The sequence below is a fragment of the Macrotis lagotis genome, chromosome 6 (assembly GCF_037893015.1).
Source record: "Macrotis lagotis isolate mMagLag1 chromosome 6, bilby.v1.9.chrom.fasta, whole genome shotgun sequence".
NCBI classification, from domain to species: domain Eukaryota; kingdom Metazoa; phylum Chordata; class Mammalia; order Peramelemorphia; family Peramelidae; genus Macrotis; species Macrotis lagotis.
In genome coordinates, this window is record NC_133663.1 from 2,957,318 (window position 1) to 2,973,842 (window position 16,525).

Consider the following 16,525-nt stretch of genomic DNA (forward strand, 5'->3'; position numbering starts at 1 on the left):
TTTGAAATAGAAGAAAATTAGTCAGTGAACACTTGGAGTGTGAAGGATTGTGCTGAACTCTGGGGACACAAATATGAAAAAGAAAGATGTTCCCTGCCCTCCAGGAGCTTGGGGAAAACAAAGCACAAAAAGAAGCTTGAAGGGTGGGGAGGGAAGCTTTCATGGTAACTTGGATATGATGGAGAGGACTCGGCAACTAGATGAGAAATGAAGAATGGCCATCCTTTTTAAATAGATATTGAGAAGGACCTTCATTCTCTTCTATAGTAGAGGTCCCGAGTGGGGGAGAGAGGACTGATGATGGGGGAGTACCAAAGCTCATGTGATGTTGCAAGATGCTGAAGTTTGGGGCAGAAGCTGAAGGAGTGCAGCTGGGTGGAAAATGAAGGCCCCTGCAATTTTGAATTGCAGGAAGGACTCTGACTGACATTGGCCTTCTCCTCATCTGCCCAAATGACACCTGCTTGGACTTCAGGCTAGAGGCTTTATTTAGTTATTTGCCATTATTATTTTAAGATGGAGGTACACAGCCTGTCCTGGGGTCCCCTTTCTCACTTTGAAGCAACAGACAAGAAAGGGAAGAGACGCTTCTCTGTCTTCATTTGCTAAGTCTCTTGGATATTCATTTTCCAGTCCTTGTAAGGCCAGCTGGGTGACTTCCTGCCAGAGTCAGACTGTGTCCTCCTTTAGTCCTGTTTTTGTGTTGTCCCCCCAAAGGCAGTGGAAGCTGACTGGTGTCTGATAGCAGCCAGTCCTCATTGATCAGTGAAGTATCTGCTGAGCCTCTGCTTCAAGACCTTTTCTGAGTTTCTTTCCCGTCCAAACTGCATCCGTACCCTTAGAGAAGAGGAGAGTAAACATTGTCTCATTTTCCTTTTCTTCTCCTGGGTACATTTTGTTTTGAGGCAGCATTTTGTTCAGCTTTCACAATACTCCACTTGAGGCCATGATGTTGTGGTGAGAGGCTGCCTCTGGGCTGGTCTGGTGCCCGGGCTCGACCCATCATGGGGGGCTCTCGCTCCTCTCTGAGAGAGGAGGGCTTCAGCAGCATTGTGCCTGTAGAGTATAATGGGCCTTGTATAGAGTTGCTGCTTCTAAGTGTGTAGCCTTAGTTATTTTACTGTTGTCCCCTCAGTGAGGATGGGAGCCCTGCCCGACAGGGCCTGGCTTTGCCCTTCTTTCTGTTGCCAGTGCGTACCCTCAAGTGAACAAATGCTTGTTGACCAGGCCACGGCTTAAGATTTACAAGTCTGGACTGGGTCCAGGCTTCTAGATGCTCCTTAGCTGGTGACTTGGGGCTTGACTACTCACTTTTGTTTCTAATTGAAATTTTATTTTATTTTCCCCATTACATGCTCTACAATTTGTCCGCATTGATCCATTTGTACTTTTCTGAGTTGCACATTTTCTACCCTGCTCCCTTTCCTGACCAATCTGGTGAAAGTTGTATGTGTACATTTGTGTTTAACCCCTTTACATAAGTCATTTTATGTATGAGGAGTTGGAACTAAAGGGAAAGACAGACAATCAGGACATGGGAAGAAAAAACATCAGAGAAATGGTATTTTTTGTAAGGCAAATGGGGTTAAGTGGCTTGCCCAAGGCCACACAGCTAGGTGATTATTAAGTGTCTGAGACCGGATTTGAACCCAGGTACTCCTGACTCCAGGGCCAGTGCTTTATCCACTACGCCACCTAGCTGCCCAAAGTGTTTTTTTTTTTAATACAAATGTTTTATTTTCCAATGACATACAAAAGTAGTTTCTACCAATCATTTTTCTGCAAGGTTTTGAATTTTACAAATCCCCCCTTCCCTCCCCCTCCCTCCAACAGGTGGCAATCTGATAAAGTCTTTACATTTTTTCCATGATATGCATAAATCAAAATTGTGTTGAGAGAAAAAACATATCCTTAAGGAAGAAAGAAAACAGCAAAATTATGTAAAATTATGTAATACATAAGATGAGTTTTTAAAAAATTTGGTCTTGAGTTTAAAATCCAAGGTTCCTTCTCTGGATACAGATGGAATTCTCTATCATGGATCCCCTAAAATTATTCCTGATTATTGCACTGATGAGGTGAACATGTCCATTAAGATCGATCATCAACCCTATGTTGTTGGTGTACAGTGTTTTTCTGGTTCTGCTCATCTCACTCAGAGAAGGTTTTTTTTTTTTTGGTTAGTTTTTAGTTTTTGCAAGGCAGTGGGGTTAAGTGGCTTGCCCAAGGCTCCACAGCTAGGTAATTATGAAGTGTCTGAGGCCGGATTTGAACTCAGGTTCTCCCGACTCCAGGGCCGGTGCTCTATCCACTGCGCCACCTAGCCGCTCTCAGAGAAGTTTTTAAAAGTGAACATAGTATGCCTTCAGAATCCATTGTTTTGTGGTTGGCATCATCCATGGCAGGTCTCTTGGGTTGTCCTTGATCTCTGAACTGCTGAGAGGAGCAGTGTCCATCAGAGTTGGTCGTTTCACAATATTGTTGTTAATGTGTACACTGTTCTGTTGGTTCTGCTTCTTTCCTTCAGTTTCACTTCATGTAATTTTTCCTATGCTTCTCTAGAGTCTCATGGTTTCTTATAGAACAGTAGTGCTCCATAACATTCATATACCATCAGTTGTCCAGCTGTTCCCTAGTTGATGTGGCTGCTCACTTCTAATGGGCCACAGTTTCCCAAAATGTAAAATACATTTGTGACATAGTTCAGTCAGTTACTTCCTCAGTTTGCCTCAATTTTCTCATCTGACAATGAGTTGGAGAAGAAGATGGCAAACCATGCCAGTGGCTTTGCCAAGCAAAGGCCAAATAGCATCATGAAGAGGGGAACCTGACTCCATGCCACCACCCACCACAAAGCCTTGACATTTCCCTTGAGTTTGCAAAGAGTAACGAAAATAGTTTAGCTGGGCTGGAGACTTGTCTGTTTTAGGGGATCAGGAGTGCAGACTGTTGATGGCGAGCTCTCTGGGGGCTTCAGAGAGACTTTTAAAAGAATCTGTACTTGCAGTATCAGTGCCCCTAAGCTCGGAATGCACAGCCTTAGGGAGTGGCTTTCCCTGACTGGAACCACCACCTTCCACTGGGCAGCCAGTCCTCCTTGATGTCTTAGCCTGGAGTTGGCTATGAATGGGCCTTGAGTTCTCGGATGCTCCCAGAGCAGAACAAGGTTCACCTTAGTGAACTTGAAAGGTGAAAACAATTTTTTTAAGAATTTCATTTTATTGATGCTCTTTGTTACCTTTATAGCATGGCTGTTCACACACCTCTTTCCCTTGAACCTCTTTGTAGTAGAAGAAACAGTTTAAATGATGACAACAACAAAAAAAATTAGTTGTAGGGATTGTCCTAGACCTTTCTGGAATGAGGAGTTTTCATTCTCTCTCCTCTAGGTCCTTCATTGGTTTTTAGTTACTCGAAAATTCCTTGCTTTTTCCTTTACATTTTCTTGTCACTGTTGCATTAGCTCATACCAGTTTTTCTCAGTTTCCCTGAAATGCTTTATTGTTCTTGAACAATAGTCTTCATTCAGAGATAAATATGAAGTAAGTAGTTTGGGGGAAAGGGAAACTAACAGCTAGGGATCAGGAAAGAAGAGTCTTGAAGGGAAGCTGGGCATTCCAAGAGAGGCAGAGGTCAGTGAGGAGAGAGCATCTTTCAGGCATGAGGACAACCTGTACAAACACATGGAAGTGGGATCTGGAATGTTTTCTTTGAGGAACAGCTAATAGTTTGATTGATCAGAGTGCTCTCTGTGAGGTAGAGTAATATTTAGCAACTTGGGGAGGTGGCTTTAAAGCCAGATGATGAAGAGAGATGAATGTCCTGTGGGTTGACCAGGATGGACTAGAACACAGGGAGAGAGTTAAGGACTGGAGATAGCGTTGTGAGGGTCATCTGCATATGAGAACGTGAAGGGGTAGTTTGGAAAGGAAGAGAACATGTTCCTAGTGAGAATGGAATGATTGGTGATCCTGCACAGGAGAGTCCTGAGGAGTGGTGAGGTAGGTAGGGAGAGAGAACTTGGGTTAGTGCATGGTGGAAACACCTAAAGCAGGACAGAGTTTGTCCAAGGAGCAGTCACAGAGAAAAGGCCATTGGATTTAGCCATAGAGAGAGCCTTGATAACCTTGGAGAGAGATGTCTCAAGTGCAAGATGTTGAGAAATGAGGGGTGCAAGGAAACCCACAGGTGTCAATAGCCTTTTCTATGAGTTTGGCTATGATAGGAGGACAGTCCAGTTAAGGTTCCTGAAGGTGGAGAAAGAAGACAATGGATAGATTAGCAGAACCTGAAAATTAGGGGAAAAGGAGATTCTGGGAGGGAAGCAGAAGGTCAGGTTTGCCTTTGGTAAAAGAGAAGGATTTCCTCCTTGCAGATTAATCTAGAAGTGGAGAGAAAGGGGGTGGTGTTGATGCTGAGAATAGACCTTTTTGTGAAGTATGGCAATAATTTTTTTCTCCCAGGAACTGATGAAATAGTGCCTCTACTAAGTTTAGATACAGCAGCCCTCACCCTAACAAATGGGAAGTCACAGATCCTTGAAGGAATCACAAGTGATGCCAATTAACTATTTCGAAAACCTAGTGACTCAAATTTGGGGAAGAGAAACTTTAAAATATTGAGACTATTTTTTCCTTCATCTGTATTCTGAACTTAAATACCAAATAAAACAGACATTCCCTTATACATCATAGAATTGTGGAATAGAAAACCAAATTTTACATGGAAATAAATCTCCAGTCTTGGGAGCTTACTTTCCTTTTCCTTTTTGATTTTTGATTTTTCTTTTTTTCTTTTTTTTTAGGATTTTTTGCAAGGCAAATGGGGTTAAGTGGCTTGCCCAAGGCCACACAGCTAGGTAATTATTAAGTGTCTGACACCGGATTTGAACCCAGGTACTCCTGACTCCAGGGCCGGTGCTTTATCCACTACGCCACATAGCCGCCCCTATTTTCATTTTTCTTACTAGGGATTGGGAGCATTCTTTGCTAGGATGGTCAGTGGCTTTGTGCTTCTTTTAACAATTATTTGTTCATATCCTTTGACTTCCTTTCAATTGGGTAATTATATGTGCCTTTTGATTACTACCTATCTTGGATCCCAAATTCTTACTGGAGAAATTTGATAACAAGATTTTTTCACATTTGACCTCTTCCTTTATCCTCAATGCGTTAATACTGTCTATACAAAAAATTTTCAGTTATGGGTAACCAAAGTTACCTATTTTATCTTTTGTAATTGTCTCTGCGTCATGTTTGTTTACAGTCCATCTGCTTCCATATCTGTGAGAAGTGCGATTATCTGTTTCTCTTATTTTTTTTTTAATAGTTTGATCTTTAATAGTAAGGACACATATCCATATAGATTGTATTGTGGAGTGTGGTAAGGTGTTCTAAGTGAATTTCTGCCAGATCACTTTTTTGTTTTTTCAACAGTTTTAATTAAATAGAAAGCTTACTTTGCATTATTATTAACCTTCAAAACTGCCCCATGCTTTTATGATTCCTTTTGGCATTTCGGTGTGTCTATGTTTATGAGTGAGTGTGTGTGTGTGTGTGTGTGTGTGTGTGTGTGTGTGTGTAGGTGTGAAAGCCCATGCTTGCCAGTGGGTGCCCATCCTTTGACTCTGGCTGGTTGGTGAAGTGAAGAGAGCTGGGCATGGAGTCGAGAAGACCTGAGTTCAAATCCTGACACAGACACTTCCTAATTGTAAAGCTTTTTGCACATTGCTGTTGGTTTGCCTCTCTTTCCTCAACTGTAAAGTGAGGATAATAATAACCCTTCTCTCCCAGGTCTGTGGTGAGGAACAAATGAGAATGTTTTTGTGAAAATAGCTAAGTAGGGCCTGTAAATATTTTTCTCTCTTCCCTTTACTTCTTCACTGTCCCTTTCTCATCTCTTCAGTTGAAGGTAAAGAAGACTATTTCCCCTGGATCACGTTCAACCCTGTGTCCCAGCTCTTGGCCTTCCCTTTAGAGGGGGACTCTAGAGTTAATCTTGGGATTGTGGACTGCTGAGGGCTTTATCAGGGGTTACCCCGATAATGAATTGAGTTGGGTGCTCTAAGGGTCTTGTCACTGACTTCCAATCCTGGGTCTGCTCCTGGTCCTGTGGGACTTGGTGCAAATAATGGAATCTCTCCAGGTTTTGGTTCATTTAGCTACAAAGTGGGCATTGGAGGGAACTGATGACCCTAAAGATCTCTTCCCCACCAAAAACCATCATCTGGTGATGTGGAGGAGGAGGCCATGGGGGTTATGTTCCCCTCCTCCCTATTTATAATACAAGATGTATGTGTCTGTATATGTGCACACATGTGGACAGAAGACTATCTGTCCACAAACCCTTCATTTCTTTGTAACTCATTGTTTTCCTTGGATAGGTTTCATAGACTTGTTCCTAGTTTTCTTACCAATGAAAATCCTTCTTTTCTGTCTTAGAATACTATTTCCCAGGAGCCCTAGGAGAAAGGCCAGGTGAGCCTGGCAGTATGGGTGGGGTCTGGAAGTTCTTTCTGGCAAAAAAATGTGATTGTCTGGGCTCTGACCCAGGCTGGAGCCTATGTCACCATTGATTTAGTATTTTGCTTATTAAGGGAGAAACACTTTAAATGAACTTGATGGAGCTGTCTTTGGTAAAATTCAGGGACCTTTCCATTTGGGATGAACATTCTTGTATTGTTTTTCTTGGTGCTATAGAATCACGGACGGTTTTTCACTGTAAATACTAGGAAGGGTTTGGTCAGAAGCATAATATCCTATAAGCTTCTTGCTGTGGAGATAACATCCCGGGTCAAGCCTGCTGGGGCACATTGGGACCCTAGTGAGCTGAGAGACTCTGCCCTGGACAGCTGGCAGGGGCTTCAGGCACAGTTCAGAGAATCCAGTGAACATTTTCAATTGTTCACAAAGAAAGAAATGCCAGATTTCTTTGATAAATTTTAATCTTTTGATAAGCAGTTTTGGGAAAGCCCTTGGAGACTTTTTGTTGTTGTTGAAGATTTTGTACCAAAAACGGTTCAGGCAGTAGCAGCAGCAGCAGCAGCAGCAGCAGCAGCAGCAGCAGCAGCAGCAGCAGCAGCGGCAGCAGCAGCAGCAGCAGCGGCAGCAACACTAGCATTAGTCTCCTCATCCTTATTTTCAGCTGCCCTTTGAAAACGTAGGGTTGAGGAGGACTAACAAGTGGCTTCTAGTGGTAAGAACATTGCTTTATTCTCTAGTTTGTGATTTGTAAATTGAATTAAAAAAAATCAAAGTCACTTTTGGAAAAAGGAACCACTTAGGTTGTACCTGTAGGTTAATGCATTTTAAAGTTAGAATGCTGATTCTTAAAGGAAGTTTGTCCTGATGAATTAATGTTGTAAGGATTTGTTAGTATTTAGGATTTGTGTAATTGGAATATTTTAGTATGTTTAACTATGTGATCTTCCTTAATTTACATGAATGATGGCACCCCAAATTAAATAACTGTGGACATCTGAATCCTTTCTGTTTTGGATCTTTTAGAACTTTCTTTTTTTAAACATTTTTTTTCTATTCATTCTTACTTTTATTTATTCACTCACCCCATTTATTTATCTATTTATTTGCTTATTTATTTATTCTTTCCTTTCAATAGCTAATTCCCCTTGTTCTTTGGCAGCTGATTTTCTTGACTAGATTTCATCATATTTTACTCTGGAAGGTGAATTTTATCTGACATTTCTCTTAATGTCAGAGTATTTAAATTTAAATTCATGATTTAAATAAAGCATTTTTAATTTAATTGAGATGAATTTCTATTTCATTTGGACTTTACCTTTTAATAATTTTTCTTATAAAACAAAGACAGATACAGCCCCAGGAGAAGTAATATTGACTTTGAGGTACTATACTGTAGGACTTAATTGAAGCTTCCTGAGACTTTTGTTTTGTCTAGAATTTTAACAGATTAGCCTAACTTTTGGACATCATTCCTTATTCCTACAACTAAGAAGGAAACCTCACCAATGGATAGAATTACTGAGATTTAAATTTTTTTAAAAAATTTTATTTATTTAAGGCAATATGGTCAAGTGAGTTGCCCAAGGTCACACTGCAGGTAGGCAATTATTAAGTCTGAGGCCACATTATTAATAACGAAGGCCCTATCCACTGTGTCACCTTGCTGCCCCCTGTGGGTTGAATAGTAATGCAGCTTTTTAAGGATAGCAATCTTTTCTGCATGGGAGAAACAATGTTTTAATTTGGACAAATTAATTCCAAATGAAAAATGTAGTAAGCTCCAGCCATTTCTTCATATTGAAAAGGAAGACAAAAATGAAGATTGAACTAGTTTCATAATCTGATCCTTAGCCAGTTGATGTTATTGAAAAACAGGTTATTAAGTGGCTTGCTAAATCGTGGAAGAAATCACTTGTGAGGATAGAAGGATACAGAGAGACTGCCTCTGGTCATGTGGGATTTATAATCAGCATCCTCTGGTTAATTTTTGGTCCAGTATATTCACAGATGCTTATGAAAACTGAGCTCAAATCAAGTGGTTACCAGTAAGCTTCAGAAAGGCTACAAAAGGAGGTTGTATAGGGTTTGGGGTAAGAAATTGGTGGGTTGTTTGCCTCAAAGCAAGAAATGCGAGGTTGCATTCACTCTCTCCCATTAAATCCATTCCCTTACCTGCAAATGCATTAGTAAATGTTTGGTTTATGACACAGAAATTGTTAAGAATGAGTTTGGACTCTGAAAGCCTCAGCATCTATTTATTTTGGGGGTGACCTTCATTTCATGGTTGCATGGCCAAGTAATTATCACAGTAACCAGCCTATGGATCATGGACCTTGTTGTGTCAGTGACTCCTCAGAATATTTTTTTAATGAGTAAAAGCCATAAGATTACCAAGGAAAGCAATTACATCGAAAATGATTAATATATTTACAAAGTTCAGATCAGATGTCCCAGATCTAGGAGGAATTTCCCTCCTCCCCACCTTACTCCCCAGTCATATCAGGCAGGTATAAAGCTACTAGAGCTGACTTTTTGTTTTAAAAAGGAAATAATCCCTCTCAATTGCCAAGAATATTAAAGTATTAACTTGCAGAAACATTTTTTTCTTGATTTGATTGACATTAAAAATTAATTCCTTTGAGTGCCTCCCCTTAGAGGCTCCTTTGTGCTGCTGGCATCCTTGTCCTATATCTCCTCTTGTGGTTCCTAGGGTTTCCAGTGCTCCCTTCAGTCTCCTTCCCTCAAGCCCATCTCCCTTCTCTGCAACCTTCCTACAGCCCAGCTGGCCCCACCAAGGGCTCTCCTATTGCTCGTTGGCCTCATGGGCTAGGCTCATCTCTTCTATTTTTACAGTTCATCTCATCCTATCAGCATCAGTATCTTCTCAACAAAAATGTGATCTTGCCTTCTTTGGAGGCCCCCAGTACTATATATCCCAAGTGTGGTAGTGCTGAGAGGCAGGAAGACCAGAATTCAAATTCCACCTCCCACTTAGTAGATCTGTGACCCTGAGCCTCAGTTTCTTACACGGTAAAGTAGGGATAATAACCACACTGCCTCGCAGGGCTGTTGTGAACCTCAAAGGAGGTAGTACAGGGTGCATTGCAAACCCTAAGGCTCTTGATGGATGGTTATGTGACTGTTACTATCTTGTTTTAGAGCAGAACTAGATTCTTTCCTTGCAGGCCTTCAGTTTTATTGAATGAATGAGGTAAAGGAGCTTATTCTGTATTGCACACCCAGCAATTGTCTTCTATTACAGTGAGCTTCCACAAGTCTCACCTGACTCCTGTCTTAAGTGACCCCAAACTCCCTGTCACTTGCAGGATTAAATAGAGAATCTTCTGCTTGGCCTTCCAAGCCCCTCCTAATCTTTCTATCTTCTTCCTATGCTCAACTAAAAATCACTTAGCTTTGGCAGGGAAGACCTAATTCAATGATGTTTGTCTTTCATTTAAAAAAATTATTTAAGGCAATGGAGTTAAGTGACTTCCCCAAGGTCACATAGCTAGGTAGTTATTAAGTGTCTGAGGCCAGATTTGAACTTAGGTCCTCCTGATTCCAGGGTCAGTGCTCTATCCCCTGCAACACCTGGCTGCCCCTGTCTGTCATTCTTAAAGAAGACAACGTGATGCCATGGACAAGCACATAAATTGAATTTGAGTGAGGAGGGGCTGTGCTAAGTACCAGCCTCATTTTCTCAGGAGCCATCTGGGTCCAGGGGCCAGGTATGGGTTAGGATGACTGGAGATGGCCCTGATGTGAGGCAATTAGGGTTAAGTGACTTGTCCAAGGTCACACTGCTGGTAGTGTCAAGTGTCTGAGGCTAAATTCGAACTCCTGTCCTCCTGACTTCAAGGCCAGTGCTCTATCTGCTGCATACTTTGACACATCCTCCGGTGGGTGGTTGGTGGTAGGGACTGCAAGCAGTTGGTGCCTCTATCACTGCAGCCTCATGTTGCCACCTGGCCAGGCACGGCAGATTTGGGACATCATATTGTTGTTAATGAGTATCCTCAACTGATTGAATTTGATGTCAGGGCTTTGGAGCCCCAAGGAGATTAAGGGAGGGTCTTGAAAATGAGAGATGAGGGGGACTGGGAACCTGCTTTAAAAAAAAAAGGAACCAAAAAGAACTCCTTGAATTTGCTATTATTTCCTGGCCAAATTCCCAAATGTGGCTCATTTGTGATCCCTGGAAACCATCCTGCGTCGACCCAGAAGAGAGATGTCCTGCCAGCCCCCCTGACTAATCACTGCAGAGGATGGTGGACTAGTCATGGTGGTCATGCACATTAGCAGCTGACCCAACCCTGTTTGCAGAGTTTTGATGAATGACTGAGGTCGATGTGGCAGGCCTTTGGCCCTAATCCTCTTCCCTGTTATCAGTGCTTAGGCCTGGTTTGTGGCATTGAATGCAAAAGTTGGGTTTTTGAAGACCCCACCCTGTCAGACTGGAACAATGGGTTTCATCTAACTACGGGAAAATTGGCCCAGGGTCCATGTAAAGTTTGTGCTCTTGATTTTTTTTTTTTTTTGTCTCATTTCTTGTTTTGTTGCTTTCATTTCCGATTAGCTCCCTCTTTCCTTTGAGCCAAAAAAAACCCTCATCCCTTGGGATGAGGAATTAAAAAAAGAAGGAAAAGAAACTTTCAATCCAAGTAACCCAGTGCAAGACTTCTGTAGCTCTTAGATGAGAAAAGAAATCTTGTTCTGATGGCAGTTCTAGGGGAAAAGAAATGAATGTTAGATTGGAAATATTAATGATACTAGTAATTGATTGTGACTGTGTATCAGCTCATAGTTTGGCAAGTATTTCTGCATCTGTTTTCTTCTATACTCAGTCCTGGAGCTTGTGTTAATGCCCTTTTATAAAGGAGGAAATGGAGGCTTTGATGTGCCCATGGTCTCATAACTACTGAGTGCTGGTGAGACAAGATTTGAACCCAAGTTCTTCTACTTGGTTTGAGAGAAAAAAAAACATTAACCGCCCCCAAACCCCAAAGCAGAGTCAATGATTGCCCCTGAGAGCTCTGATCTATGCAGCAGAGGACTCCCTTTGGTCTGAAAGGGACAGGGAGCAAGGACCCAGGAGTAGGGCAGAGCCCTGGGAGGCCCGAGAGATGGCTGACTATGGATGGGGCGCAGTCCCTTGATACTTCTGCAAATTCATTACTTGTTAAGGGTGTAGTGTCTTGTCAAAGATGGGAAGGCAGCCCTTTTGGGCAGCTCAGCTTTGTTCTCCAGCCCAGAAATCCTCTGCTCTGGGCTTGGGGTCCCATTCCCAGCTCCTCTGGTCAGATGCCAAATGGTGCCATTTCTACACTAACAACATCCTGTCACTTTTTTTTTTTGCTCCATTTCCATAACTGCTCTGTTAGTTTGTGCCCTTATCATTTCTCACCTGGATTATTGAAACAGCCTTCTGATTCCTCATCCTGCCGCGGTCTCCCCATTGTAGGCCTCCTCACTCATCATTGTCGCACCTTCCATGTCAATCTGACCAAATGGTATCCCTCTTCCCCCACCCACTCTAGGATCAAATAGAAGCTCGTCTAGTCATGACTGACCTCCGTTGCTTCCCTTGCCACGATCGGTGTTCCAGCCAGATTGAGGTTGGCACTCTTCTTCAGACAAGACTGTCCATGCCCTGCCTCTCTGTCAAGATGAGGCCTTCTTCCCCAACCGCTGCTGGTGGAGTCCCTTTGTAGATGGTATTTAAGGTGTCGGAGCCATACACCCAGATTAGAACATAAACTATCTTGAGCGATAGGATTTCTTTCATTCTTTGCATTTATGTTGCCAGTCCCTAGTATGGTTCTTGGAACATAGGTGCTTAATAAACAGGGTAGTGGAGAATTCCGATTGGTCCCAGCTCCACTTTGACCTTCCTCTTCTCTCTTCCGCTAGATGAATTAGAAGTTCCTTGAGAGCAGCTCAGTGTCATATGTGCATGTGGAATGTACTGATTTGTATACACATGCTGTGTCCCTTGATAGAAGGATAGCAGGCCAAGTTCTGGCTCCTCTATAGAATGAAGGGACCACAGACATGACCGACTGACCCCATGTCAAGGCTGATGTAATGTGAAATTCTCCTAAAGAGATGGGCCTGCCTCAGTTGGAAGCCTTAGTTGGGGAGAAGCTGTCAATGCCTTTGTGAAAAAGCATTCATGGCAAAGCATGGTAGGAGAGAAATAGCAATTCCCTGCTCTGAGAATAGTAGAACAGGACCCCGGCAGAGTGGGGAGGAGGCATCTCTCTGATTGAAGCTGACTCGGCGGCCCGAGATTACAGGAGAGAGAAGTGGGGGAGTCTTGACTCCTGGTTGGAAGGTTTACTTTATTCTTTACGATATGGTGAAATGACATAGAGGCAGGGGATTCCCCTGTCCTAAAGAATCACCAGAGCCCATTCCTAAGTCCTGGGCAGAGTGGGCAGAGACAGACCAGGTCGGGGGCCTCATGAGTGACAGGGCTGGTATTTGGGTCTAAATTCTTGTACCTCCAAGCCCAGGAAGTAGCTGAATGAACCCTTGACTTCTGAGGGCCGAAGGGAACGAATGGCTCTCTCATGGCTCATTGTGGCAGAAGATTACTTCATTCCTTGTTCTTTTTCTCATTAGTTATCTTCAAGTATTCTGAAGCTGAGAAATAATTTTGTAACACAGTAAAAATGGACAAAGAAGAAAAGAAGACCATTAATCAAGGCCAAGAGGATGAAATGGTGAGCCCATCTGTGGCTTGGTTTGTGTAGGGAAGGGGTTGGTGGCTCAGCCATCATTAGGCTGACAATGTCTTGGACAGGGTCATAGCCCTTTGCCACTCTATGCTTCCTGCCTCCTAATTTTCATTGAAATTGAGTGTCTTTGGACACCAATCCTTGGGGTATGGACAGGTGCAGGGGCTGTAAGGGATGTGTTCAGGGGAGGGAAAGGGAGCCAGTGAGGATGGATTTGAACTCAGGTCCTCCTGGCTCCAAGGCCAGTGCTCTATCCACTGTGCCACCTAGCTGCCCCAGGCCTTTTATTTTAAACTTAATTGTTGTTATTCAGTCATTTTTCAGTTGTGTCTGACTCTTTGTGACCCTCTTTGGGGTTTTCTTGGCAAAAACATTGGAAGCTTGGCCATGTCCTTCTGTACCTCATTTATAGATGAGGAAACTGAGGCAGACAGGGTCACATTGGAAAGAGTCTTCTTGACTCCAGACCTGTTGCTCTATTTCCTGCAGTGCCCTGATGACCAAGAAGTTTGTACAGGGTCACGGAGCTAGTAGGTGTCTGGCCACCAGGCCTAGCTCCTCTCTGTCCACTGAGGCTCTCGCTAGTTTTAATAGGAGCGAGCATAGAAAATTAATAAAATGCTTTACCAAGATTATCTCCTTTCTGTCTTCACCACACCCCTGGGAGGAAGGTGCTATTATCTTTTCCCTCATTTTCCAGATGAGGAAACTGAGGCTGACAGATGAAGTGACCAGGTCACAGAGCTGTTATCAGGTGTCCCCTCCTGATCCCTACCTCTTTGGTCTCCTCAGTCACCTTTTCTGTGCTGGGGCCAGGGGAGCCCTTGCATGCAGTTTGCCATAGCAGAATGGAAAAAGAAGATGGGTCAACTGTCTTTTCTGCTAACAAATGTAGCACATCACTTTCTTATTTGTGATTCTGGCCTCCCTTCCCTTCTCTTTTGGGCATTTAAAAAAGCTTTCATGTCCCTTTTGGGGGGCAGCCTTCTCTCTCCTTTCCTGTTCCTTCTACTCCCCCTTCATTTTTCTAGATGGGTAGTTGATTTTGGAAAAAAATACCTTTGAGTTTGAAGCCTCCAGCCACACTACTCCAAACCATCCAAGCCTGAGTCCTCTCCCAACAAATCCTCACCTTTGGATCCCCAAGTCTGCCAGAGTGGGCTGAGGGATTTACGCAGTTCAGGGGAGCTGGATGGACACAACAAAAGGAGCTGTTGATAGCATCCATCATCCATGTTGGGGGATGCAGGGACCACTGTTTGTGTAATACTTCAAGGCTGGCCTCGAGACCCCAGTCAGGGCTCCCTCTTCCAAAATAAATGGTTCTCTGCTTCCTGGGCTATCTGGCCTTTGGGGGAGCTGGGAGCCCCTACCTGGAGGGTCCTTCCTTGAGGCCTTTGCTGCTTGCTTCCTTCAGGGTGCAGATTGGGAGCCTTTAGGGGGTCTAGATTTGTATACATGCTGTGTCCCTCCCCAATAGTAAGTAAGTAGGCATTGGTCACTACTTTATATGTAGTAGTGTGGCCTTGCTGTTAAGCCTGCCTCCAGCTCACTTTGTCAGGGCCAGGAACAAGAAAGACAACTTGATAGGGCATGAGCTGATCCCCTTCAGGTTCCATGCCTGTCGTGGAAATGGGGGCCAGCTCCTTTTATTAATACTTTATAGTGCTCTTTGTTCACACTGCTTCCTGATACCTTGTTATTTTTGGTGGGTAGAGAAATAGCCAGCAAGTCTGGCTGATGGAATGCCTGCTCTGCCTTTCCAGGGGATGCAGTATATGTGGGTGTGTGCTTGTGAAAGTGAGAACAAGAATGGTTTGGAGTTGGGCAGGTAGACTGGGCAGATAGCAAATGGGAGAAAATGACCTTTGCTTCAAGTGCTACAAAGTGTGGTTATTCACAGTTTGTTTTCCGGTTTGCACATAGGAGATTTATGGTTACAATCTGAGTCGTTGGAAGCTGCTTGTCCTAGCATTTGGAGTGATCTGTACTGGTGGCTTCCTCCTCCTCCTCCTCTACTGGATGCCCGAGTGGCGAGTGAAGGCCACCTGCTTCCGAGCGGCTCTCAAAGACTGTGAGGTGGTGCTGCTGAGGACGACGGTGAGTGTGACCGGGGCCTGCTGTGGAGGCCTGCAGGGTGCCATCTCCCAAACAGGGTTCCTGCCATCCTTCTCTGTGTTTGCCCCTCATCCAGGCCTCCCCCGCTGGAATCTTGACTGGTTGTTCTATTTGCCTCCAGTGGGTCTGGAGCTGGGAAGATGCTGTGTGGGGGATCGCTCTGATTGAGTATCTCTGTTTGTTTCTGTGGCAGTCTGGACGGAGCGTGGAAGCTCCACCCACACCTTCCATGCTGGCCCACAGCAGGTTCACTTCTCCAGGCCCAGAGTCTTAGAATCTTTTCATTCTCTGTTTCCAGAATCTTTTCGTCCATCAGGGACCAGGCCTGGTGTGACAGAATTTCCCTCTTTTTAGCTTGCCTGGGTACCTTGGTTCTCTCCCAGGTGAGATAGGGTAGGGGTTGACTCTGAGCTCAGGCCTTCATACAGAGCAATCCCTTGTGAAGTGTTTCTTGAATTGAATTTTCTTATCTGGATTTTACATTTGTGTTTTCACTGATTGAGGGTTACACATGCAAAAGTCATCTTCTTTAGCTCCCCTCATTGGCAGACAACCCAGAGGCCCAGAGAGAGTGTGGTTGGCCTTAATGTGGTTTGGCCATGACCCTCTTCACTGGTGTTTATTTTCTAATTGAAAATGAGAGTGTATTCAGCACATTCAATTTTGATCAACAATGGAAAGACTATCAGACTGCCTTCTTTGGGGGGGGGTGGGGGGAGGGAAGTGAAGTTGGGAGAAAAATTGTAAAATTCAAAAAAAGTCACATAGAACTAGAGAAAAAGTTAAAATAAAAAGAAAATGAGAGTGTCCTTTGGTTTGGTAAGGAGTCATTTTACAAATTGCACAATTAAGAATTTGTTTTTATCAACATGACATTTGATTCATGAAGATGCCATCTAAGTAAGAATAGGCTATCTTGTGGAGAAGCTTTGATACAGTATGGTGGGCTGGGTTCTGTGGCAGTGGATAAATCACTGGCCCTTAGAGTGTCAGGCTACCATGCTCAGCCTTACTCTTGAGTTTTCGGTCTGGTGAGGAGAGGACCTTTTCATCCCAGTGAATATCACAGGGCCTTGACCCTCCTGCCACCTCTACCTCTGCACCTCCTTGGTTTCTACAACTGTAAAACAGGGAGTAAGCGGGCCTGCTTCCCAAAGATGGTGGGAGAACTAAAGGAAGTCACAG

At 43.6% G+C, this 16,525-nt stretch overlaps 1 protein-coding gene across 5 annotated transcripts in view; it reads left to right on the plus strand.

Moving 5' to 3' along the window:
* Positions 1–16,525, plus strand: part of ATP13A3 (ATPase 13A3) — a 73,720-nt gene that overhangs the window by 12,358 nt on the left and 44,837 nt on the right. For all 5 annotated transcript variants that reach the window (XM_074190601.1, XM_074190599.1, XM_074190603.1 and 2 more), the window contains 2 exons: positions 13,107–13,207; positions 15,149–15,322. In XM_074190601.1, coding sequence (XP_074046702.1) covers positions 13,157–13,207; positions 15,149–15,322 — 225 coding nt within the window. In that variant the 5' untranslated portion in view covers positions 13,107–13,156. The remainder of the gene's footprint in view (positions 1–13,106; positions 13,208–15,148; positions 15,323–16,525) is intronic.